Consider the following 26,907-nt stretch of genomic DNA (forward strand, 5'->3'; position numbering starts at 1 on the left):
CACTCTTCTCAAGCACCCATTATGTTCCACTTACTCACAGACACACACAACACCTGCTCACTCAGTCATGCACTGACATATCACACCTTTTCCCTTCATTGAGCCCAGACCCTACTCTTTGTTTCGTGTTTTTGTCCTTTTGTTTGGTTTGGCGTTGTTTTGTTTTGATTTCATTTTCTTGTTTTTCATTTCTACAATTTTAAAGCAACTTTGGGTACTTGAAAAGCGCTTTATAAATACCATGAACTATTAGTATTATTATAATGATTATTATTATTATTATTATCAAAAGCTAGATAAAGCATCAGGCTTTTATAACTTGTATCTCACAACCTCTACAAGCCCTGATATGAATTGTTATTATGCTATTTATACACCTTAATAATGGAGGCTACAGTGATATTAGGCCTAAATGTCTACCTACCTCATGTTGTTTGCGAAAGGCCAGCAGAGCTTCCTCCTCCTCGGGGATGACCCCGTACTTCAGCACCCTCTCTGCCTCCGCCAGATGCTCCAGGAAGGAGTGGACCAGCCTGTCAAACTTCTCAGCCTGACAGAGACACACATATGAAAGGACAATGAGATAAACCGTCCTTAATAGAAAAACATAACAAGGCATTATAAAGCCTCATGCGTGTTTATAACAAGTCATAAATCATTATGCCTGCAGGCTTTGAGTAAAGTGTTTAGGAAGGATACACTTTGTTGTCCAAGACGGGGGAAACTTTCTTGAACAATTTCTGGGTATACCCCGTCCATACTATACAAGTACATTACATAACACTGAAGACGAGTCAAATGTGATCGTAAAATGTGAATAAGACAGTATGGTGAGTTACCTGTTGAAGGGCTGCCTCCAGCCTGGCCTGCTTGGATACGGACAGTTTACACACATCCTCCCAGCGTCCCTCCAATTCGTCCATCTGCTCCTGCAACCAATGGGCATCAGCAGTGCTGCTCCTGGTCAGGTCCCTCACCGAGCGCTTCAGGGTCCTAATGCACCCGGCTCGCTTCCCCAACTCCTTCTGGAACACCTGAGAAACAAAAGAGTCCAAGAGAATGTCAGCGTGAGAGGAATTTCATACCCTGTATTGCTGTCAAACAGCTTTCAGGTGACGCCTCAAGAAAGGTATTGTTATGGTGTCCATAGAAAAGCCTCAATATCTTATCGAATCACATACACAGAATGTATGAATAATGACCTTGTGCTTGTCGATCAGATTGTTGACCATGTCTTTTTCCCCACAGACAGGTACGTCTTCAGCCAGCTGTGGCTCTGCTCTGTATAACCAGTCATTCAAGGCTTGAAGGGCGTCTGTGAATCTGCCTGAAAACAGCAGTGCCTCCTCCAGTTTGTGTTGCCTGAGGAAAATTTTACTGGATCATAAACTCTGTCAAAGTTGGCCAACCGTGTTGCCCAAATTGATTCCGGCCACAATCCACTCCCTACCCCTATCCTTGGCTTTGATGTTTGCAGATCCCTTCAATGTGTGCAGATCTGTAAGGTGGAAGCAAAATTGTGGATAGTCCACAACTATTTGGATTGAACCTATCCTATCCCTTCAGGTCTACAGATATTGAGGGCCTAGGGGAACAGGTAGGGAGTGAATTGGGACCAGTATTTTAAATAATTTTAGCTGTGTGGAAATGCCATTTCCCTCAGCAGCGCATTGTGTCCCTCACCTTTCCATGGATTTGCCACTGATGGTATCCCATGAGTCCCGGAGCTCAGAGAGCAGGTTCTCTAGGTGCTGTCTGTCCTGGGCGCTCTGAGACCTCTCATGGAGGCCCCGCCCACTTTTTAGAGTGGCCTCGTACATAGGTCGCTTCGAGCGCAGAAGCTTCTGGAAGTCCTAGGAGCACACATACAGAAAAATACAGGAATAAAAGGTAAATATGTAATTTTGCTGAACAAAAACAATGGACAAAAACAACAGATTTAAATTATACATTCTAAGCTAGAATAATATTCACAAGAGCTACAATTATTTCTATAATTTCTTTAGGCCTACCTTCTGTTCGGTGAGCTGCAGTTTAATTTCCTCGTGGTCCGCAGCGATCTCTTTATGTGTGTCCAGCGTCTGCTCCACCTCAGTCATCCAGTCCACTAGAAGGCGCCAAGATTCACTGAACTGAAATATTAGAGGATAACGTGTGCTTGTTATCACGAGAGCCCTTCTAAATTGGACTATTGAAACTGAGGCATTAAGACTGTTTTGGAGGGTTACTATGAGTTAATAGATAGAGGATGTCGGGGGAAAAAAAATATTATGTGGGGTGGAAAATACAGAATAGTTCATAATTACCAAAAAAACTATATTTCAGAGATGGTTCTGTATCTAAACCTGTTTTGCATTCTTCTTGACGTCCTCTAGTGTTCGGCCCCTCTCTGTGGTGCACTGGTGAAGTTTCCTGTAGCGGTCCTGTATGGTCATGATCAGGTTGTGAACCACGTCACAGTCCTCCTTCCTGCTCAGCTCGGTCAGCCTGGAGCCTGCAGTCTCCACCACTGTCTTCTTCTCACCGTAGCAGTTCACCTCACTCACCAGAGTCTGTAGGGAGGAAATACACTAGGATTTATCATATACACACACAGACATCATTCGCACATGCACAGACATATGCACAAACACATACTCTCACACCCATAGACACACAAATGCATGTGCACATGCATGCTAATACACACAAACACAAACTCACACACAGGCACAGACAGACACACACACACACACACACACACACACACACACACACACACACACACACACACACACACACACACACACACACACACACACACACACACACACACACACACACACACACACACACACACCCGGTGTTCTTGAAGCTGGCCACAGACTGTGTCCAGGACGAAGCTGGGGGCAGGCAGGTCTCCTATGGCCTCCTCATACTTGGTCATCCTGGTCAGCAGCTCCTGGACATTACAGTGGAACTCCTTTGCCAGGCTCAACCCTTCGGTTAGCTTAGCCTAGGAACAGAACAGATATCACACTTTTACCCAGGTCATTCACAAATATACTGTAGTTAATCATCATATTCTTAGGCCCCTCATCAGTGTCACTTAGCCTGGTCCCAGATCTGGGTTGGAAGAAAACTGACTGAAAAAGGGAGGGACTACCTGAACTTATCCAGTAAGAAATGCTCCTTTTCGTTTTCTGTAGCTAAAACATTGTTGCATGCCCTAATCAACACAACCCTGTATGTAAGGTTGACAATGGTCAGAGGGGTTGGCTAAAGCACATAGATCTGGGAGCAGCCTAAGTATCACTCTCACCTTGCGGTCCTGTACTTTCCCGTAGACGGTAGTCCACTTCTGCTCCAGGATACAGAGGCTGTGTTCCGTGCTGGAGCCCCGGGTCACGTTGCCGCTCTCCAACATCCTGCGGATGGCGTTCCTCACGTCTGTGTAGGCATGGAGCTTGGAGTCCATCTCGTTACACAGCTCCTGGGGCGGTACAGAGAGGGAAGCTCAGCATCCACTATGTCCACTTATATACAGCAAGTCTCCCACTTTCCTTTCAAACTGATATGTATATATATATTTTTTTTTTATGGACAAAATATTATTCTTTATGTATGCAGTCAAATGTCCATCTGCTAACTAGTTACTGTCCACCGTAACTGGGTAGAACAGGAGAGAAATAGCCTATTGACTAATTGTCATCTTTTTGCAAATCGGTTGATATACCTTCTGTCTCTCCAGTGTCTGTGCAGCAGGAAGGAGCTCTACAGCACAGTGGCATTGTGACATTGAACAAAGATGATTAGGGCATTTTGGGACTGGCACTGAGCACTAGCACCCGGTCCTCTCTCAGGACCCTCTGGGGAGTGCCAGTGTTGTAGTACTCCACTTTAGCAACTTGATTACAGCACTAGGCCCAGCACACTGACACTGTGCTGTCAGCTCAAGAGGAAGAGATTATTCTGGGACAGGCACTGGGCTCTAGCACCCTCTCCTGTTCCCAGGACCCCTGGGGAAGTGCACAACACACTAGCACTCTGTACTGTCAGCTCCGTTACACCCTGAGAGTGGTGTGAGACTGGTGGAGTGGTCTTGATGCTCTCTAGAAGGCATCCGTCACTGAGACTAGTCCCAGGGATAACAGTAAGAGAGAACACTATGTCAAACTGCCTAAACTCATTAGACCCTAGGGGGATTGACAGCCATCCTCAGCCCCAATAAGGCTCCTAGCTACCTGGGAGGGAGAACATTGGACAGTGTGAGATAAATAATGAATCACTAAGCCTGGGTCCATCGCATTGCCTGCCTGCCTGCCACTCCATCTTAAAGAAAGAGAGATGGCAGACAATGACATTTAGTAGAAGCTCTTGGAACTGCTTGCTAAAAAGATTAAAGCATACCTTGGGACAGGTTGACCCTGAATGGAATTCACTGTGACTTTTTCCACCAGAATTTAAAGGTAAAATATTACATACTGGATTACAACAGTTTCATGGGGTGACCGTGTAAATAAGCAATACCTTCATAATTTCCATGTCTTCACCATTAACAACCATTGCTTTTTTGCAATGTCTGGGTACTTACTGACATCCAGTGGTAAAGAGGTGTGCTCACATAGGTAAAAGTCCTCACAAAATGGTCGTTTTTGTTGTTTTGTGTCCCTCTAGTATGAATTCATGAGTAACATTTTATTTTCACGTCAAATCGCCATTTGGCAACTCATCCCTTATGGGATTATATTATTGGCACATAAACAAACATTACAATAATTCACTGTGGTAATTCAATGATAGTTCTTCTTCTGGTGTTCTCTGCATTACGCATCGCATAAAGAGTGAATAATGTAAGGTAAAAAATCAATACATAATAGTAAATAAGGTTATCCAAACATTTCAAAAAATATATACATACATAAATACATACACACTGTATATGTACACACATACGTACATACATACATACATACATAACATATACAGATAAATACATACAGAAGAAACAGAAGGCATTTGAACCCAGTCTGGCACAAAGAGAAGTTGTATGTGTGAGACAAGCCTATGCGCAATCTATATGCACACGTACCATTTACCACATAGAAGCTAAATATATGTACAATTTAATTATAGGTAGCCTATTTTCTTTATTCCAGGCTTTTAACTAAATATTCCGCAAACGGAAATACACAATGGACAAAAAAACAGTAGTTCGTACAATATTTTGTCTATGATAATTGTTTACCATATAGCTATAATAATAAACAGTAACTGTTGACATTGTCGGTAGGTACTATACTGTACATACGTCCAAGCCTGAGTTTCTGCACCGAGGCAGAGTGAGTTTAGTTTCTGTTTTGTTTCTTGGTAACTTGTGGGTGAGGTCCATTTCAACCAATGAGGAAAGAATAGCACAGACGATCCCTGTGTGTGAAAAAGAATGGCTGCCAGTTTGTCTCTCTTGGAGGAGCACCTCTCTTGTCCCGTTTGCGGTGACATCTTCAGGAACCCGGTGGTCCTCAAATGCAGCCACAGCTTCTGTGAGGAGTGTCTGCAGAAATACTGGAAGGAAATGGAGAATCCGCTGTGTCCCGTATGCAAAAAAGAGTGTTCACCTGAGGAGCAGAGTTTAAGCCTCGCCTTAAAGAGTCTCTGTGATTCCTTACAGAACGGGGGTGAAAACATCAGATCTGATAACAACTGCCAGCTGCATGGGGAGAAACTTAAAATCTTCTGTTTCGACGATAAACAGCTCATCTGTGTTGTCTGCTACACGTCAAAAAAACATAAAGGTCATGACTGTTATCCCGTTGAGGAGGCTGTGCCGGATTTGAAGGTGAGACCATTTTGTAAACTTTTTGTTTACTTTGCTTGCATTTAACTGGCAATGTACCTCTCTGTGACAAAACCAGTTGATTAATCAGCATAATTGTGTAAATTGAGTGGACTTAAAAAAAAATAAACGTAGCTGAATTTGAAAAAGCTCGTTGCGTAAAATTAGAAGTTCATGTTTGCTTGTGGAAGGCGATGGCAAAAGACACTGCACACACGCACTTTATTTTATTGACATTGATGAGGATGAAAACCACTATCTACTGTCTTTGAGAGCACAGTTTCCGTTGCTCTTGTCCTATGAGGAGTATATCTGTCTGTAATAAAACACTTGTGGGGGAAAAACTCCTTCTGATTAGCTGGGCGTGGCTCCCAAGTGGGTAGGCCTAATGCATTTATTTCAATTGACTGATTTATATGAACTGTAACTCAGTAAAATCGTTAATTGTTGCATGTTGCTTTTATATTTTTATTGAGTTTAAATTATACACCGGATAGGTGCAGTGAAATGTGTTTTTTTACGGGATCAGCCATAGTAGTACGGCGCTCCTGGAGCAAATGAGGGATTAAAGTCCCTCGCTCAAGGACACATCGACAGATTTTTCTCACCTCGTCGGCTCGGGTATTCGAACCAGCGTCTTTTCAGCGTCTTTTCGTATATGTGCATGGTAACATCCCGGCTCCATGCACATATACTGTACCCTGCAGGGTTCAATCCCTGACATAATCTTTCCAATTTTTTATCCCACTCTTATTTAGCACCAAAAAAAAGAGATTAGAGGGCTTCAGATGATTCAATACAAAAACCCAAGGCAACCAACCAGCTGCAATACGATTTTTAGTTACATTTGGCATGTTGAATTGTATTTTCAATCAACCTAAAAAATTCAAGCAAATTTGTGATTGTTGGTTGAGCTAATACGCCCGAATGTTGCGCAAACAAAGAATGGTATTGCATCTGGTTGCTTTGGTTTTTGAAGCTGAATAGACACACATTATTTTTACAGCGTTGGTAACAAAAGCAGATGTTTGACAATTATCACTTCCAATCTAGAGTGAAATCCAGGCTGTCGTTTCCACTTTGAAGAACAAACTAGAAAACAAGAACACAGCCAAGATGTGTCATCAAAGCTGGGTGGAGCACATAAAGGTAGCTATTATAATGCATTTTAAGTAACATGAATATTTGAGTGAGTGTTTGAGCAATGTTCAAAGTTGAGTTGAATGTTCTATTGTAGGGCCAGGCCCAATTTGCAGAGGAGCAGATCAGCAGGGAGTTTCAGAAACTCCACCAGTTCCTAGACGAGGAAGAGACGGCCAGGATCGCTACCCTGAGAGAGGAAGAACGGCAGAAATCTGAAGTGATGCAAGAAAAAGCTGAGGCATTGACCAGAGAGCTCACAACCCTTTCAGAGACGATTGTAGTACTAGATAAGGAAATGGAAGTTGACAATATCACATTCCTGCAGGTAAGGGGTCTGTCAAAATGTTAAAAATCCCATTGCTGTGAAACTGTTTCTCTCACAGTCGCCTGATATTAAGTGACGTTTGTCCTCGTTCTTTTTTCATAGAACTACAAGGCCATACTTAACAGGTAAATCACTTTAAAAAAAAAAAATAAGTGTCTAAATTATTATAATTCTTTCCATTCCACTGACGCCATCCATTTTTATTTTTTTACCATAGAGCCAATTGCACATTCCCAGATACTGAAGATACTCAGGTAGTGTCAGGAGCACTGATTGATGTGGCCAAACATGTGGGATCTCTCAAGTTCAAAGTCTGGGAGAAGATGCATGAGTTTGTTGACTACAGTGAGTGCACCCCCCCCCCCCCCCCCCTCAAAAAAAAATTGGTTTCTCTACTGTATGTCTCCCAACAATATAGTTCAATATTAATATACAACATCTCTGCACACATCCCTATAGCTCCTGTGACCATGGATCCGAACACAATGTCCACTAAGTTCACACTCTCTGATGACCTCACCACTATGACATACTGTGACGAGAGGCAGAATCTCCCAGACAATCCCGAAAGGTTTCTTAACGTAGGAGTGTTGGGTTCTGAAGGGTACAGTAAAGGCATCCATTACTGGGATGTGGAGGTAGGAGATAATGATAACTGGATCTTAGGAGTAGCCAAAGAGTCCATTCCACGCAAGAAGCAAGTCAAAATGGAGCCTCAGAGTGGATTGTGGATCATCAAACACATCAGTGGCAAATACAAAGCATGTATAAAATCGCATGTTCAGATCAAAGTAGATGAGAGCCCACAAGTGATCCGAGTTCGACTGGACTGTGACAAAGGGGAGGTGACATTCTGCGACATCACCAAGAACACGACTCTCTACACCTTCAAAGACAAATTCACTGAAAAGGTGTTCCCGTACTTTAATAGTGGAAGTAAGATTTGCCCACTGCGCCTTTTTGTAGCGGGAAAGGCGAAAACTAGCTAATTGCCAGGGTCAAGTGAGGACAAACATATGCAATTATGTAATGACTTTATGTACTGACATTAGCTGGAAGGTTGTGAAAATTGTTTGACTAAAACTCCATGTAATTAAGACTTTCCTTTAATATTTTGTATTTATTTTATTTATTCGTTATTTTACCAGGTAAGTTGACTGAGAACACATTCTCATTTACAGCAATGACCTGGGGAATGGTTACAGGGGAGAGGAGGGGGATGAATGAGCCAATTTGTAAACTGGGGATTATTAGGTGACTGTGATGGTTTGAGGGCCAGATTGGGAATTTAGCCAGGACACCGGGGTTTCTACTCTTACGATAAGTGCCATGGGATCTTTAAATGACCTCAGAGAGTCAGCACACCCGTTTAACGTCCCATCCGAAAGACGGCACCCTACACAGGGTAGTGTAATCACTGCCCTGGGGCATTGGGATAGTTTTTAGACCAGAGGAAAGAATAAGACACTGCCATCTCAGAAGTAATGGACAAGTGTTTTAAGCAGTTGATACAGTATATAAAAAATGTAATCAAAATAAATGAAATGTAAGTTTCAATTGCACCTTCCTAGTCATTCAATTAACACTTGCATTTACACATTCACATAAAAAGTTTGAATGTACTGTCATTAAAGACATCAACCACTAGATGGGGATATCCAGCTATATAGACATCCCTATTGCTCAATGCCACACTGTAAAATGTGCGTACAGTCAGAGTAGGTTCCTCTGAGCTGAGATAAAACCTTGTAAAAAAAAAAAATCATACAATGACAATACATATTAGATTTCAATGAGATCTAGGTGGATGGGTAAAGGGCTCTCATCCTATAGTACTATGAATCTCTGAACTTGGATTTCAGTTTTTGATCAGGGCACAGGACCGTTTGTGGGCAGCTACTAGATAGGTCCAGTGGCGACCCATCATTCAGGGCAGTTGAGTTTTTTTTGTTTTGTTGCCTGTTTGCATGTTATTTTGGCATTAATACAGTATGTGTCATCAGTTTGCAAACAATGTAAATTAAAAATGTCATACATTGAGTCAGTAAAGCTGCATACAAACATGGTCTCTTTTTTTTTTTGCATTCTTGAGTGAGGCAGCTTCAAAATGCAGGTGTTTCAGCCTAGCTCAGCACTTTCTGTGGTGGTGGGGCAGCCAGCGGAATATATGGAACGTAGGAGTTGGTAATGTTCTCTCGTTGCACTGTAATTGGCTCAATGTTCTTTCACTCATGGGGACACTACGTCACCGCAAAATATACAGGTAGAGCTAAAAAAAAAATGCATGCCCCTTTGGTGCTGCCATAGTTACATTAGAAGTGCCCATCCAAGAAGGCTCAAGGTCATTGGCCACAGATAAAATGACATCAAATCACATATCTACAGTAGCTTTGATTGGATTGATCATGTCAACATCATACTTTCAAAAGTAGCAAGCTAGCAGTCATCATCATGAATCACGTGACAATCTACTGGCAAATCCTTGTCATATGAAGAGAAATAATGAGACATTATAGATAAAATATATTGGTGCTCATCGGCCATTGGATATAAACGTTACACAGCAAGTTGGAAATCGCAAATTCAACAATGAGTGGTTTGGAAGGAATCAGTGGCTAAGTGCAAAGTGTGTGGTCCAAGTTTGGGTTTAAGGGTCTCTTTTCCAAGCTTAAAAGGATAAACATTTAACATTGGTCATGTTGTCAATCCAGCATAACTTCTGCTGCGATCAAAACAACTGGAAACTCGGAACTGGGAAATCTCAGACTTCAGTGAGTTCAAGACAACTCGGAACTCTGAAAAATAATAGCTCTGACTCGGTCATCCAACTCAGAATTGCAAGTCGGGAACTCGGGCCTCTTTCTAGAGCTTCAACCTGAAGATCACTGACGTCATCATGTTTCAACCTTGTTTTTATCAGAGTTCACAGTTGTCTTGAAAGCACCATAAATCCAGAGAGTGCCAGACTTTGATGACAAAATTTGCCCACGAAGGACCGCCGCACCACCTTCCTGTTCAAGTAAGCACAGCACAACAAGGCGAGTCCAAAATGTATTGTATGCTGCTGCATGAACAATGTAATATGCCAGGGAGATATATACGGTAGCTAAGAAAGTAATACTAAGTGTACAGTATGTTGTGTCGTAAACTGTTAGTAGCCCATGTGCCTCACCCTAACAATGTGGTCCATTTCCCCCTCATAATTTAGCCTAGTGTTCTAACTTGGTGGTGCACATATAGCCTATAGCCTGTTTTAGAGAAATGTAATCATTGAATATTGTAAGAGCTGTCATTGTCTGCTTATACACCCCCTTTATATATCCTACAGTTCTGACTTGGTGTTACATGGAGAATACCGTAATAACGGCCCATGTCCTGAATTCTGTCTGTACATTTCAAAAGTGTTGAACAAATAGTTACAGTGAATTCAGAAAGCATTCAGACCCCTTGACTTTTTCCACATTTTATGTTACAGCCTTATTGCAAAATGTATTCAATCGTTTGTGTTTTCTTAACAATCTTCACACAATAATGACACAGAAAAAAACGATTTTTTTTACATTTTTGTTAATTTATTTTTTTATATATTTAAAAAAAATGGAAATATCACATTTACATAAGTATTCAGACCCTTTACTCAGTACTTTGTTGAAGCACCTTTGGCAGCAATTACAGCCTTTTGTCTTCTTGGCTATAAAAGCTACAAGCTTGGCACACCTGTATTTGGGGAGTTTCTCCCATTCTTCTCTGCAGATCCTCTCAAAATCTGTCAGGTTGAATGGGGAGTGTCAATGCACAGCTATTTTCAGGTCTCTCCAGAGATGCTTGATCAGGTTAACGGCTGCCACCGTAGGGATGGTACCAGCTTTCCTCCAGACGTGACACGTGGAATTCAGGCCAAAGGGTTCTATCTTGGTTTCATCAGACCAGAGAATCTCGTTTCTCATGGTCTGAAAGTCTTTTAGGTGCCTTTTGGCAAACTCCAAGCAGGCTGTCATGTGCCAATTACTGAGGAGTGGCTTCCATCTGGCCACTCTACCATAAAGACCTGATTGGTGGAGTGCTGCAGAGATGGTTGTCCTTCTGGAAGGTTCTCCCATCTTCACAGAGGAACTCTGGTGTTCTGTCAGTGTAACCATCAGGTTCTTGGTCACCTCCCTGACCAAGGCCCTTCTTCCCCGATTGCTCATTTTGGCAGGGCGGCCAGCTCTAGGAAGAGTTTTGGTGGTTGCAAACTTCCAAAGGTTACTGTGTCCTTGGGGACCTTCAATGCTTCAGAAATGTTTTGGTACCCTTCCCCAGATCTGTGCCTCGACACAATCCTGTCTCTGAGCTCTATGGGCAATTCCTTTGACCTCATAGCTTGGTTTTTGCTCTGACATGCACTGTCAACTGTGGGACCATATATAGAAAGGTGTGTGCCTTTCCAAATCATGTACAATCAATTAAATTTGCCAGAGGTGGACTCCAAGTTGTAGAAACATCTCAAGGATGATCAATGGAAACAGGATGCACCTGAGCTTAATTTCAAGTCTCATAGAAAATAAAATACTTAAGGTATTTCTGTTTTTTAAATTTTTTTTATAAATGTGCAAAAATGTTTTTAAAAACTTTTCACTTTGTCATTATGTGGTATTGTGTATAGGTTTATGAGGAAAATGTTTTATTTAATACATTTTAGAATAAGGCTTAAAAGTAACAAAATGTGGGAAAAGGGAAGGGGTCTGAATACTTTCCGAATGACTATGTCCATCCTAGCTCTCTCATTAATGCCTTAATCAAAATACAGATTGCCTCTTATCTGCTCGTCGTCCCCTCATGCCATAGTTCGTACATCTCAATGGTCAGTTGAAACCATATTTGTTTAAGCAAGTCAGCCATATCAGCTATGTTTTTTTCAAAGGCAATAAATGAAGCTAAATTAACTGCTTTGCTGCCAGACAAGGCTCCGCTGATATCAGTGGTAAGGCGTTGGGACTGCTGTTAGGACAGCTTTATGTAGGCCCTAACAGTTTGTTGGCACCGTTTGTCACCGTTATAGTGCTTGTTTAATGTATTGTTTAGAGTTGTGTTTTGTAGTTGTGTGGCTTTGCTAGCATGCATTAAAAAACTGAGGGGGGGGGGGTTGCCTCACCAGGATGTACATGCTAAAATCGCCACTCGCTAGGTCAGTTATTGATTTGGTGTAGAGTTGGTGTTAGGTGTTGGGTTGGCCTTACCAGATGTGCGTTGAGCCTCTCGCTGGCAAAGTCAGGCATCCCCCACACTGTCTTACTGGAGGACAGCCTCAGGTCTGTGTTCTCCAACCACTGAAGAAGATCCTGGATCTCCATTGTAACATCTTGGACCTAGGGTAGAAAAAAATCATAAATACACCTCTGAAAACCATATTTAATTATCAATTACTAATCTGTTATGATTGCAATATTTTAGATTTGACTAAGTCTGATTCACCCCTAGAGGGCACCACAAAGCAGATAATCATTCAGTACTAGTGATATTGCAATGTTGGGAGAAACCTAATAAGTAGTTTGTCCTAAGATTTCTAATAAGTTTGGCATCTCTTTGCATATGTGATAGTGAATAAGACAAAGAGATGGAGTGATCATGAAAAATAACTTGCCACTTGGTCTATTCCCAATCTCTCCTCACCTGACTGAGGTTGTTCTCCAGCTCGAGCTGTCTGCGCTCTGTCTCACAGCGGACAAACTCCCAGCGTTCATTCAGCTGCTCCAGCTGTGGGTGCAGACCGTGGGGGCTGTCCCCAGTCCCCACCTCCAATAGGCCCCGTCCCGCCTGGTTCAAAGACTCCACCGTACGCACGTGGGACATGACGTCATTACGCAGCACCTAGAGTGGAGAGGAACATAGCAGCACACTTGATGACAATACTGTAATACACATGATATTTGCATACAAACATCTTATGCTCAGAGAAATTATCCAATAGTATCATCCTTCCTCAAACACACACATACCCATAGGTGTCAGAAGCTTAAAAATGGCATTGATCCCAATACATTGTGTTGATTCATTTAAGTCACAAACCTTGTGTTTGGCCAGCTCTATCTCGCATGCCTGCAGGTCGATGCTGATTGGCCGACTGCCCTGGAGGAGGTCGGCTGTGTGGGAAAGCCAGGTGTGCAGCTCATCCAGAGTGTTCTGGAACTGACCCAGACCCAGCAGGGAACACTCCAGCTGATGCTGCAACCACAAGTAGTGAAAACACATTGCATTGTCCGACCTCTTCAATACCATAACCCAAGCCATTAAAAAAAAATACTGAACAGGTGTCGGTTTCCTGAACACAGGTTAAGCATTATCCTAGACTAAAAAAACATCCTCAATGGAATTTCTTAATCCAGTACTAGGATTAATCTGTGTCTGGGGAAACCAGTCCCAGCCAATTGAATTGCACATATTGATAAGTGATTGAGTGGAGTCTAACCTGTCTGCTGACAGTCTCTGCCTCCAGGCTGTCCCAGCGCTGTCTGAAGTCACACAGGGGAGAGACAGATCCGGGACGCTCAGAGCCTGGAGACAGCCTGCACACAAAGCGGTGGTTCAGGCTCTCCATCTCGATCTTCTTCTGGTATAGCTCCCGTTTAAACTCCTGAGGAGAAACAGCACATGTTTCATATACACTTTACAGAGCTGGCAATGTAGAAAGAACTGTCAGATTCAGCAAAAGTGAAAGTGACAATTATGGAATGTCTTGCTTATTGCTACTATGATATTTTATTGGTTTGAATTTAGGAAAGAGTGGGAGCTCTTCAGTGGGTTCTGTTTGTGTAGAGTAGACTCACCTTGAGATCACACAGCTGCTCTTTGACTGACTCCAGGTCAGTTCCTACCAAGAACTCCTCTGTGGATCTCAGCTCTGCTGACTTGAGCCACTCGAAAAGCCCCTGTGGAAAAACAAGAAATGTATTGTTTGTATATGTTTAAAAACATAATTCCTTCATATACACACAAGTTTGTGTCACAAGAAACTATGAATAGTTGCTACAGTTGAAGTTGGAAGTTTACATACACCTTAGGCAAATACATTTAAACTCAGTTTTTCACAATTCCTGAATTTTAATCCAAGTAAAAATGCCATTAGGATCACCACTTTATTTGAAGAATGTGAAATGTCAGAATAATAGTAGAGAATTATTTATTTCAGCTTTTATTTGTTTCATCACATTCCCAGTGGGTCAGAAGTTTACATACACTCAATTAGTATTTGGTATCATTGCCTTTAAATTGTTTAACCTGGGTCAAACTTTTCAGGTAGCCTTCCACAAGCTTCCCACAATAAGTTGGGTGAATTTTGGCCCATTCCTCCTGACAGAGCTGGTGTAACTGAGTCAGGTTTGTAGGCCTCCTTGCTCGCACAAGCTTTTTCAGTTCTGCCCACAAATATTCTATGGGATTGAGGTCAGGGATTGGTGATGGCCACTCAAATATCTTGACTTTGTTGTCCTTAAGCCATTTTTCCACAATTTTGGAAATATGCTTGGGGTCATTGTCCATTTGGAAGACCCATTTGTGACCAAGCTTTAACTTCCTGACTGATGTCTTGCGATGTTGCTTCAATATATCCATATAATTATCCTATCTCATGATGCCATCTATTTTGTGAAGTGCACCAGTCCCTCCTGCAGCAAAGCACCCCCACAACATGATGCTGCCACCCCCGTGCTTCACGGTTGGGATGGTGTTCTTCGGCTTGCAAGCCTCCCCCTTTTTCCTCCAAACATAACGATAGTCATTATGGCCAAACAGTTCTATTGTTGTTTCATCAGACCAGAGGACATTTCTCCAAAAAGTATGATCTTTGTCCCCATGTGCAGTCGCAAACCGTAGTCAGGCTTTTTTATGCCGGTTTTGGAGCAGTGGCTTCTTTCTTGCTGGGTGGCCTTTCAGGTTATGTCGATATACGACTCGTTAACTGTGGATATAGATAGTTGTGTGCCTGTTTCCTCCAGCATCTTCACAAGGTCCTTTGCTGATGTTTTGGGATTGATTTGCACTTTTCGCACCAAAGTACATTCATCTCTAGGAGACAGAACGCATCTCCTTCCTGAGCGGTATGACAGCTGTGTGGTCCCATGGTGTTTATACTTGTGTACTATTGTTTGTACAGATGAATGTGGTACCTTCAGGCATTTGGAAATTGCTCCCAAGGATGAACCAGACTTGTGGAGGTCTACAATTTTTTCTGAGGTCTTGGCTGATTTCTTTTGATTTTCCCATGATGTCAAGCAAATACGCACTGAGTTGAAAGGTAGGCCTTGAAATACATCCCCAGGTACACCTCCAATTGATTCAAATGATGTCAATTAGCCTATCAGAAGCTTCTAAAGCCAAGACAATTTTCTGGAACTTTCCAAGCTGTTTAAAGGCACAGTCAACTTAGTGTATGTAAACTTCTGACCCACTGGAATTGTGATACAGTGAATAATCAGTCTGTAAACAATTGTTGGAAAAATTACTTGTGTCATGCACAAAGTAGATGTCCTAACCGACTTGCCAAAACTATAGTTTGTTAACAAGAAATGTGTGGAGTGGTTGAATGACTCCAACCTAAGTGTATGTAAACTTCCGACTTTTGAAGTGGTGAAATAACTTCCATATTGAACAATGAAACATGCGATCCTGCTGACTTGTACAAGTGGCGACACTGAGGCTGGCTTCCCAGACCTCGGGCATAGACTGTGTCTCTCGCAGTTAACACCATTTGTTTCCCATTGGCAGGGAAGTGCACAGTCTGTCAGTCACTCATCACCAACACTACAGGGAGCTAGAGTCTGGTTTCTGCCATTGCAATGGACATAAAAGACTAGTGGAGTTTATTGTTGGCTGGTTGCCACTGCACTGGGGGAGTTAAGAGGAGAAGCGGCAGCCAAGCAAAGCTAAGTGACAATACGGATATATTAGTGACCGGCTCCCACACACAGACACACTCACGAATGCACGCATGCACTACACATGCATACACGCACACATACTGTACACACGTACCTGCATGGTGTCCTGGTAATGTAGAGCCATCTGTAAAGATTCCTCCAGTGTTTTGTGACACTCACTCCAGAGTTTACTCAGGTTGTTCCATGTGCAGTAGAGCTATGGAGTCAGTGATGTAGTTGTTTAGAAACGCATTGGAAAATGATTGTCTTATGGAGAATGAATATTAACATAAATGTTACCTCCTCTCACTCCTCACCTCATCTAAGCTCTTGGTGACATCAGGTTTGTCTGTATCCCCACATGCTGACATCAGGTCCATTCCCAGAATGCCAAGCGTGTCCAGGTCCCCCTGTAGACTGTCGATGTCCTCCCTGAGTGTCTGTAAGGCGATATTGTCAGGGGTGAGAGACCTCACAATGGAATCAGTAAGAAGGGAGATAAATTGAAGCAGACAGCGTAAAGTACATTCGTTGAAATAGATCGTCTTGGATCATCTTAGTACCTGACAGAGGATGGGAAAAAAACACATTCACTGGAAATTGTACTGAACTATTTCATTCATCTTAAAGCAGCTAAGATCAAACCAACAGCTCCACTGTCCACAGTTACCTGCATAGTCTCCAGGCTCTGGCGGATGGTCTCTGAGTCTGTCCTGCTGGCGTTCAGGTCCAGGACAGCCTGTTGGGCATCGTTCAGGCCGGCCGTCACATCACTAACATCGCTCCAGAACTTGAGAGCCAGGTCCAGCAGGTTGAGCAGCCAGCCATCTCTTTCCTGAGCCTGCCTCTGAGCCTCCTCCCACAGCTGAGTCAGGCTGGACACCCGCTCCTGGATTGCTAGGGAGAAGACAGAATACAGTCATTATAATACATTGCATTTTAGTAATTTAGCAGACACTCATACACATGTTAACCACATATCACAATCATTGCAAGTCACAGTGACATCTGCATTTTCTCTCAAATTACTTTCTCTAACCCATTGTAGGTAACCTAGGCAGCATCTCTGTCCAAAGTTGTTTCAAGATAAATCCAAGATTCCCCCTCTCCAGATGTGTGCTGCTAAACAGAAAACTCCAAATTGATTTAAACAACTCGCATGAAAGAAAGTTACACACCCTTTATACTCCTGACAATTGAATGCAAAGAACCAACATTTCGGGCACTTTGTGGTGAGTGTACCTGTACCGATGGAGGCGTCCCCAGCTGCCTGTGTGTTGGCCAGGAGCTCGTCAGCCTGGGTCCCTATACTCCCTAGGCCCAGTTCCAGCTTGGAGAGCTCAGCCAGAGTGTGCTTGTTGTCCTGTAGCTGCTCCTGGATGCGTGGGGTCTGACCCTGCAGAGAGGCCGGGGACTGCATGTGACCAAGCAGACCATCCAGACTCTCTCTAATCAGCGTCATCCTCTCATTCAACTACAGAGACAAGACACCATTGTGTCACTGTGTATGTGACGGTCAAATGTTTACATGTGTATAGTCTATTCTCAAGGTATACAGAGTCTGGCGAGACTGCTATATGTACTGTATTTACAGTAAGTATACAGTACATTCACCATGTGTATGTCTTCATGTGTGTGTCTTTATGTGTGTGTGTGTGTGTGTGGGTGTGTGCGTGAGTGCGCTTTGGGTGTGTGTGTCTGTGATATATGTGTGTCTTCATGCATGCGTTCATGCAGCAGTGTGTGCATACTGTCACCTGTGTGTATCTGGGCAGGGACTCTTCCAGTAGATTGGCAGCCTCTCTGACCCTGTCCCTGATGGCCCTGTGCTGCTCCTTAAGCTCTGTGGCGCTATGACATAACTCCTTCCCCTGGGCGGGACTAAGCTCTGACAGACGTTTCCCCAGCGAGCACAGCCGTGCTATCAGAGGTCTATGCTCTGCTATGGACTCCCTTAGGCCCTAGGTGAGAAATGGTTAGGGGTTATAGAAATAGATCCTTAGACATATAGATCTGGGTTGTAGTCATTAGGGCACACAGTAGTAAAAAGGACAGTTTCTTATTGGACAAGTTCAGGTAGTTCCTCCACATTTTCTTCCATTTGGTACCTAATGTTTACGACCCAGATGATATTTTGGGCATGGTAAAGGAATTGTTGAGTGCACGTAAATGGCTATGTTTGAAAAGCGAGGGGTCTCATTTCTATCCCTGAGAACTGTTGAAGAGGAAAGGTAACACGGGTCACCTTGTCTCCCTTTCCATTAACTACCTAGGAGAATAGAGATGTCTTTATGTACCTGTGGGAATGTTCAATGGTTTCCTTTCAAGTAGATTAAAGTACTCTAATGAACGGAGCTGAATAATCTACAAGGGAAGAACAGTAGAACAGCACATTTGAGCAGAAAACGGGGGGGGGGGGAGCTATGAAATCTAAAAGGGCATCATTGTTGAACGGGGGGGGGGGGGGGGGGGGGAACGTTTTAAAGAATTGGCACTCCACTCAAAGGCAGGTCTCTGCTACCTGTAACAGGTCCTGTTGTTCTCGGAACGCCTTGTAGCTAATGGTGCTCAGGGAGAGCTGGCCAATGAGCGCTTGGGTTTCCTGTAGCCACGGTGACACCTCAGCAAGGCCCTCAGTGAACTGGACCAAGAGGGACTGGGCATGCTCCAGCTGCAGGACCACATGGGAGTTGGTGGCTGACGTGGTGTTGCATTGTTCCTGTAAGGCATCCAACGGGATCTGGGGAGATCGGATGACAACAGCTTTAACGTGACCCGTATGCTATTAGCTTGTCTCGTTTGTTTGAACGTTTTATAGTCAGACGTTATCATGGGTAAGATGGTACAGTATGTACCTGCAGGTCCCCTATTTCCCCTTCATCACCGTATGTCTGCAAGATTTCAGCGATCTTCACCATCTTCTCAATGTTGAACTTGTGTTGCAGAATCTCCACCGCAAGGATCTCCATGTACACAACACAAAAGCATGGCATATTTTACAATCTAAAATGAAGGCAATGTAAAATGCTGTGCAAACACACAAGCATTTGCAAACCAAGACATATGTTCAAACATCACACATCAGACCTCTATACAAATCTACATAGGTGGTTGTAGAACAAAACAAAGCATATGTAGAGGTGGATGAACAGGCTTGTATAGGCATGGCCCTAAGGGACAAAGTAGCTTTTAAAATGCAGTTCCAATGGGTTTCTTCACCTTCTGTTCATAGAGTTGGGCAGAGATATGCTCAGGCTCCAGAGTAATAGCTTTGAGTTGCTCCAGGCTCAGGGCAGTGTCTCTGAACCAGGCCATCTCCTTCACCACAGCCTGCTCCAACTGACAATAACATACACATACAGACAGGTTAATGAAAGGTTAATAAAAGTACACATTGCTGTCTAGTTGAAGTGTGTGCCGAGTTCCTACTACTTCCTCCTTATCAGAAGACTGTCAATATTGCCTAAATGCACGGGACCCAATGAGTAGTCATGACCCGGGTGTAAGCAGTCCATCAACCTCATATCAGTTATGCACACGGGCAACATTGCTAAGCCCCGCCTCTTACCCTCTGTCTCTCTGCAGCACAGAGCACCGTGTCTCCACCCCCAGTCTGCCCCCCAGCAGGCCCCAGCAGTTCTCTCTCGATGCGGCCCAGCCACAAGTGGAGGTCTTCCTGGCTGGAGGTGCAGCGGCTGGATGCCTCCAGGGCCTGCTCCAGTCTCTGCAGCACGTCACCACTAGTCAGGCTCAACACCGAGCAGCGTATCCTCAGGCTGTCCACACGCTCCTGCACCTGCTGGGCTTCCTCCTCTGTGGGGACCACACCAAACACAAAGACGTGTAGGATTAGCATGTTGCTAGTCTTAGCATGTGGATCATCTTATCATTTTGGTACTCGTAGCATGTTGATACTCTTAGCATGTTCATACTCTTAGCATGTTAGTACCCTTAGCACGTTGTTGCTTTTAGCATGTTTTTACTATTAGTATGTAGCACAGGAGGTTGTGGCACCTTAATTGGGGACGACGGGCTCGCGGTAATGACTGGAGTGGAATAAGTGGAATGGTATCAAATACATCAACCACATGGTTTCCATGTGTTTGATGCCATTCCATTTGCTCCGCTCCGGCCATTATTATGTTTCGTTCTATCCCTCAACAGCCACCTGTGACATGTCGCAACTCATGTTGTTTCTCTATGTAAGTCATCTGTTGATGGATTTTGTTTATTGCTAAGGGTAAACATATACAAACACGTTGATTTTGCACCATCATTTATGTTACCTGAAATCATCTCCTTGAGATCATGACCGCTCTGTTGAATTTTCACCAAGTCAGTGTTTTTTGCCTTGATCTCTTCCACCACAGCCTGAGGGGTATTACAAAAATATGATTTCTCCGCCCACCAGCCTCCACTGGTACATAAACATGCAGTATATGGCACAGGGTATACAGTGCCTTGCGAAAGTATTCACCCCCTTGGCATTTTTCCTATTTTGTTGCCTTACAACCTGGAATTTAACAGATTTTTGGGGGTTTGTGTAATTTGATTTACACAACATGCCTACCAATTTGAAGATGCAAAATATGTTTTATTGTGAAACAAACAATAAATAACTTGAGCGTGCATAACTATTCACCCCCCCAAACTCAATACTTTGTAGAGCCACCTTTTGCAGCAATTACAGCTGCAAGTCTCTTGGGGTATGTCTCTATAAGCTTGGCACATCTAGCCACTGGGATTTTTGCCCATTCTTCAAGGCAAAACTGCTCCAACTCCTCAAGATGGATGGGTTCCTGCTGGTGTACAGAAATATTTAAGTCATACCACAGATTCTCAATTGGATTGAGGTCTGGGCTTTGACGAGGCCATTCCAAGACATTTAAATGTTTCCCTTTAAACCACTCGAGTGTTGCTTTAGCAGTATGCTTAGGGTCATTGTCCTGCTGGAAGGTGAACCTCCATCCCAGTCTCAAATCTCTGGAAGACTGAAACAGGTTTGCCTCAATAATTTCCCTGTATTTGGCGACATCCATCATTCTTTCAATTCTGACCAGTTTCCCAGTTTCCCAGTCCCCTTGCTTAGTGGTGTTGCAGACTCTGGGGCCTTTCAGAACAGGTGTACAGGTATATATACTGAGATCATGTGACAGATCATGTGACACTCAGACTGGACACATGTGGACTTAATTTAACTAATTATGTGACCTCTGACGCTAATTGGTTCCACCAGATCTTATTTAGGGGCTTCATAGCAAAGGGGGTGAATACATATGCACGCACCATTTTTCTGTTTTTTGAAATAAGTAATTTTTTTCATTTCACTTCACCAATTTGGACTATGTTGTGTATGTCTATTACATGAAATCCAAATAAAAATGTATTTAAATTACAGGTTGTAATGCAACAAAATAGGAAAAACGGCAAGGGGGGTGAATACTTTTGCAAGGCACGGTAGGCTTGCATACAGAAAAAACGTATACATAAATTATATCCTACCCTGGCTTTCTCCGTACCCTCGGGGAGGTGTAGCATTTCCCTCTCAGCATTGCGTAGCTCGGCCAGGTCCTGCTCCACAGAGATGAGCCATTTCTGCAGGCTGTCCACCCTCTCCTGGAAGAGCTTGGCCCTGGGCAGGATGAGCTCCAGACTGCCCCGCCTGTCAACCCCAATACACAACACCCATTACATTACAGCTCAACCCACACTGCCAACAACATGATAGCATAGCATAGCATTGCAAAGCAAAACACAACATGACATAGCATAGCATAACATGAAGGGACAGCACCATAGTTCAATGAGCTGACCTGTTCACTGCATCTACCAGTAAGGCCTCCCATTTGTGTCTGAGCGTGGAAAGCTGGACCCTGGCCTGCTCCCCCTCCTTGCCTGGGAAGGCCTCGGCCATATGAGGGCCCTCCAGCATCATGGTCTCCATACTATGCCTCCGGTCCTCCAGGAGGCGCTGCAGGAGCTGTGAGATGATAATGGATACTCAGCCATTGCCTTATTGTTGTTATGACCAGTAGTTTTACCTGACCACAGTACCTGACCAGGGAAAATGCCAGTCTTACTCATTGTCTTTCTGATGGTGAAACTCGTGGATATTTTCACAATGATAAAAAGTCCAAACCTGTGATAAATTGGGAAAGAGCTACTTTGGAACATCCAGTGTAATCTTACAAATGCTTGAAAATAGGCTACAACTATTGAGAAGTGAAGTGTAAAGCCAGAGAATACCTCAAATAGATGTATTAGGAGTTAGGACAACTACAGCTCAGACGACTCGGGTCTTAGCTTCAGAGAGTCATTGCTACTTGCTAGTCCTGAGAATTTACATTTGGGTACATGTGCCTTATTCTTGTCTCTCCTTCCTTTGTGTGAGTGCAGTGAAAGCCCCATCTCAAGTGTTAGACTTGCATTGTGAGGAGCCAGGCAGGTTTCACCTCACCCACTGTACTCACAATGGGAGCTGGTTCACATTGAAAGGTAAATTGCTGGGAAAAAAATGAACCCCAGGAATTGTTTGAGTGAACCTTCACTATTCAGCCCTGAATTCAGGGGATTTCATACAATAAAGGGAGCATTTTACTATTTCCATAATCTCAGTGTAATTTTCCATAGATAAAGTATCCTCTTGCAATTGATCAAACATTATAGTTACTTAGCCGTGTGTGCTTTGTGTAAGTTTAGACATTTTGTGTACCGTGTTGTAACTTGCTGTACCAGTCAAAAGTTGATACTCATTCAAGGGTTTTTCTTTATTTTTACAATTTTCTACATTGTAGAATAAAAACTATGAAATAACACATATGGAATCATGTAGTAAACAAAAAAGTGTTAAACAAACCAAAATGTAATTTGGATTCTTCATAGTAGCCACCCTTTGCCTTGATGACAGCTTTGCACACTCTTGGTATTCTCTCAACCAGCTTCATGAGGAATGCTTTCCCAACAGTCTTGAAGGAGTTCCCACAAATGCTGAGAACTTGTTGGCTGCTTTTCCTTCACTCTGCGGTCCAGCTCATCCCAAACCATCTCAATTGGGTTGAGGTCGGGTGATTGTGGAGGCCAGGTCATCTGATGCAGCACTCCGTCACTCTCCTTGGTCAAATAGCCCTTGCACATCCTGGAGGTGTGTTGAGTCATTGTTCTTTTGAAATTGTCCCACTAAGCGCAAACCAGATGGGATGGCTTATCGCTGCAGAATGCTGTGGTAGCCATGTTGGTAAAGTGTGCCTTGAATTCTAAATAAATCACAGACTGTGTCACCAGCAAAGCACCCCCACACCATCACAACTCCTCCTCCATGCTTCACGGTGGGAACCACACATGCGGAGATCATCCGTTCACCTACTATGCGTCTCACAAAGACACAGCGGTTGGAACCAAAAATCTCTAATTTGGACTCATCAGACCAAAGGACAGATTTCCAAATGTCTAATGTCCATTGCTCATGTTTCTTGGCCCAAGCAAGTCTCTTCTAATTATTGGTGTCCTTTAGTAATGGTTTCTTTTCACCAATTTGACCATGAAGGCCTGATTCACGCAGTCTACTCTGAACAGTTGATGTTGACATGTGTCTGTTATTTTAATTCTGAGAAGTATTCATTTGGGCTGCAATCTGAGGTTCAATTAACTCTAATGAGCTTATCCTCTGCAGCAAAGGTAACTCTGGGTGTTCCTTTCCTGTGGCGGTGCTCATGAGAGCCAGTATCATGCTTGATAGTTTTTGCGACTGCAATTCCACAAATTAACTTTTAACAAGGCACACATGTTAATGGAAATGCATTCCAGGTCTACCTCATGAAGCTGGTTGAGAGAATTCCAAGAGTGTGCAAAGCTGTCATCAAGGCAAGGGTGGCTCCTTGGAAGAATCTCAAATACAAAATATGTTTTGATTTGTTTAACACTTTTTTGGTAACTACTGTACATGATTCCATGTGTTATTTCATAGTGTTGATGTCTTCACTATTATTATACAATGTAGAAAATAGTAAAAATAAAGAAAAGTAGGTGTGTCCAAACTTTTGACTGGTACTGTACCTTCTGCTCTTGTAGCTGTGCTTTCACCACTTTGACCTCTGAAGATGGAGGCTTCTGATTGGCTGTCAGCTCCTCTATCTCACAGACCCAGGTCAACAGTGCTTCCAGGGATTGATGGAACGTTTCAGAATCTGCAAAATCATCTCTCAGACTCAAGGCAGATCTCATTCCCTGGGGGAAAAGAGAGCATGACACAGCATTAACACTGTTTATAGTAACTATACAATATGAAACCACGGACATCATGGAACCATGCAGTAATATCAGTGTTACCTTCATAGAGAGGCGATTGAGATAATGCTAAATAGTCAATTCCATAAAAAACAGAGCAATGCACTGGATATCTTACCCTCCAACGGTCCAAGCTGGAATCTTGGTCTGAACTAGAATGTCCATCGCTATGCAGCTGGGATAGAAATATAAAAATCAACACACTGCACAAACTACTTTTCTGAAAAAGAGCACCGGTCAAAAACATAACACATTCTGTAGCACATGCTGCTGAAGAGATGTTAAGGAGATTGCAGAGCGGTAAAGATGATAAGTTGAATTTCAGACGTTCAATGAAAGAATGGAATGGAAAGGGGGGGAAAAAGGAGACAAATCCTAGTCTACTGTACTGAATAATAAGACACTTTAGAGAGGCTGTTTGCTGTTGAAGTTATATTGACCTCAGCGAGTTCCTCAGCTGCTCCAGTCAGAACCCTAACAGTCCTGGTGACTATGGGATCTCTGCCCTTCTCTCCAGAAGGGTACTCCGTCACCTCCACAATTTCTGTCACAACTGTCTCTGTCACTTCCGTCACCTCCGTGACCTCGTGGGAGGCCAAGGTCTTCCAGGACCAGGGGCTGCCCTCTCTAGAGTCTCTCCTCTGGAGACTTCCTTCTCTGGAGTCTCTCCTCTGGAAGCTGGCCCTCCTCTCCGCTGAGCCTGGGACTGAGCCAGGCTGGGCTAGAGAGGATCTCCCATAGGGGATCTCTTGGACCACGGCCTTCCTGGTCAGGGTGCTGTTCCTGGATGTCTTGATAGGGGAGGGGGTGCCTTGCCAGGCATTGTCCAGAGTACTGATGGTGGTGACCGTGGGGGTGGGGGAGGGGTTGGTCCTGAGGGGTTTGTCCGAGGGAGGGGTGTTGCTGTGAGACACCTCATCCTCCACCTCATCCTCCTTTGTCCTGTCTGTCACCCTCTCCTCCTCCTCCTCCTCCTCTCTCTCTCTGACCACCTCCTCCCGCCTGGCCTCCCCATGGTGTGTCAGGGGCGGAGCTTGCCATTCGCGGCGCCGCTGGTAGCACTCCTTCAGGAAGTCCTCGTCGGACCTCACCTGCTTGGACTTCTGTCCCAGGCAGCTGGGCCGGCTGATCAGATTACCCATAATCCTTCAGCCCAGGGGATAGTGAGGTAATAGGCGAGAGTGGGCCCCTCTGCCATGCATGCAGGAGATCCTTCAGATGCCTAGAGTGAGACAAGGGGGCTTGGGGTGAGCATCCAACTGTAAAATCATTCCTCTTTGACCCCCCCCCCAAAACAGTTTGATTTATGTGAAATGTTTTGTTGATCTCTGATGTTATTGGACCAACTTTGGATAATGCTAAATATCATATTATTTGCAATGTGCATGACTTGTGAAAGTAATCACTAACTAAAATATGGTGAAAACCACTACAACTGCAGAAACATATCCATGAGAGGTTAACTACCTATTCACTCCATCTCTATCCACGCGCCGCCACAGCCCATTTGTTGAGAGAGAGGGAGTAGTACAGTAAAATCAACTGAAGCACAGCAGAGCCAGGGACTCCTGGCTGGCTTACTGTGCAGACAAGGCTGGTTCTTTGTCATCCTTGGACCACATGCACTGATCTGGGCTCTCTTGGTCTTGGATGGCCTGCAACGTTCTGGCTATTCAAATGTGTGTGACAGGCCTGTCCACTGAAAGCAGAATGTTGAAGGATACCCACTGTTAGGAAATCCACTGTTGAGCTCTGGCAGACAGGACCAGTTCTCCCCTGCCAGCTCTAGCCCTCTCAGAGCCCGGCCCGGCCCTGGGGACACTATTTAGCCCATAATCAAATATGACATGCATAAAAACGTCCCCTCTTTTTTTTGTGTGTGCTGAGGAGGGGGTGGAGGAAGTAGGGGTGGCTGTCCTGGGGGAGGAGAGGGGGGTGGGGGGTGGCGGTTGAGGGCAGTGATGCGTAGTCGGGGAATCACAGATAAAAGATGTCTATGATGACACAGGACACCGTTCCGATTTCAGATCTGCTTGTGATGACCTGACATAACTGCAGAGACACTGGGCTCAAGAAGCATTGTAAACAGGTTGTACTGTACAGTATTGTGAATGATAATAGGAGCATGGTGGCTGCTGTGGCTGATCACTAACAAATCATATCATCCCAACAATTTGGACTGTAAGCCAACATGTTCAAGTTTTTAACCTCTTTACATGGCTTACAATGCATCCTTTTCCAAGAGTTCATTGACTAATTCCAACATAACTGCCATGAGTTTTTATCCATGACTAGGGACGGTTTCAGACTTCTCCACAGTATGGTCATTGTAATGACAGAGGGTTCAAAGAAGAGTGTAATTATCCTGGCCTATAGGGGCTGAGGTGGACCCATCAGGGGCAACCAGGGAGGGGCTCTGCTATACTCTGCTGTTACTGCTTCCTCTG

General features: G+C 43.8%; 2 protein-coding genes across 2 annotated transcripts in view; one reads left to right on the forward strand and one right to left on the reverse strand.

Moving 5' to 3' along the window:
- LOC139377275 (microtubule actin crosslinking factor 1b) overlaps positions 1–25,602 on the reverse strand; it is a 32,351-nt gene extending 6,749 nt beyond the window's left edge. Inside the window, exons 1-28 of the mRNA XM_071120284.1 lie at positions 24,901–25,602; positions 24,579–24,635; positions 24,230–24,400; positions 21,991–22,157; positions 21,680–21,839; positions 20,464–20,548; positions 19,746–19,990; positions 19,397–19,516; positions 19,033–19,140; positions 18,699–18,917; positions 17,935–18,138; positions 17,420–17,651; positions 16,848–17,074; positions 16,495–16,617; positions 16,293–16,394; positions 14,090–14,191; positions 13,732–13,896; positions 13,332–13,487; positions 12,936–13,133; positions 12,503–12,631; positions 3,302–3,472; positions 2,840–2,995; positions 2,346–2,552; positions 2,013–2,132; positions 1,684–1,853; positions 1,203–1,362; positions 840–1,034; positions 425–550 (exon numbers count right to left, since the gene is read on the reverse strand). Coding sequence (XP_070976385.1) covers positions 425–550; positions 840–1,034; positions 1,203–1,362; positions 1,684–1,853; positions 2,013–2,132; positions 2,346–2,552; positions 2,840–2,995; positions 3,302–3,472; positions 12,503–12,631; positions 12,936–13,133; positions 13,332–13,487; positions 13,732–13,896; positions 14,090–14,191; positions 16,293–16,394; positions 16,495–16,617; positions 16,848–17,074; positions 17,420–17,651; positions 17,935–18,138; positions 18,699–18,917; positions 19,033–19,140; positions 19,397–19,516; positions 19,746–19,990; positions 20,464–20,548; positions 21,680–21,839; positions 21,991–22,157; positions 24,230–24,400; positions 24,579–24,635; positions 24,901–25,602 — 4,977 coding nt within the window. The remainder of the gene's footprint in view (positions 1–424; positions 551–839; positions 1,035–1,202; positions 1,363–1,683; positions 1,854–2,012; positions 2,133–2,345; positions 2,553–2,839; positions 2,996–3,301; positions 3,473–12,502; positions 12,632–12,935; positions 13,134–13,331; positions 13,488–13,731; positions 13,897–14,089; positions 14,192–16,292; positions 16,395–16,494; positions 16,618–16,847; positions 17,075–17,419; positions 17,652–17,934; positions 18,139–18,698; positions 18,918–19,032; positions 19,141–19,396; positions 19,517–19,745; positions 19,991–20,463; positions 20,549–21,679; positions 21,840–21,990; positions 22,158–24,229; positions 24,401–24,578; positions 24,636–24,900) is intronic.
- Positions 5,337–9,344, forward strand: LOC139367061 (E3 ubiquitin-protein ligase TRIM35-like). Its single transcript, XM_071105035.1, has 6 exons — positions 5,337–5,818; positions 6,869–6,964; positions 7,053–7,283; positions 7,386–7,408; positions 7,501–7,628; positions 7,743–9,344. The coding sequence occupies exons 1-6, from the start codon at positions 5,423–5,425 to the stop codon at positions 8,270–8,272; spliced, it is 1,404 nt and encodes a 467-aa protein (XP_070961136.1). The 5' UTR covers positions 5,337–5,422; the 3' UTR covers positions 8,273–9,344.
- Positions 25,603–26,907: the final 1,305 nt, after the last annotated feature.

This window comes from Oncorhynchus clarkii, chromosome 2, assembly GCF_045791955.1.
Source record: "Oncorhynchus clarkii lewisi isolate Uvic-CL-2024 chromosome 2, UVic_Ocla_1.0, whole genome shotgun sequence".
NCBI lineage: Eukaryota > Metazoa > Chordata > Actinopteri > Salmoniformes > Salmonidae > Oncorhynchus > Oncorhynchus clarkii.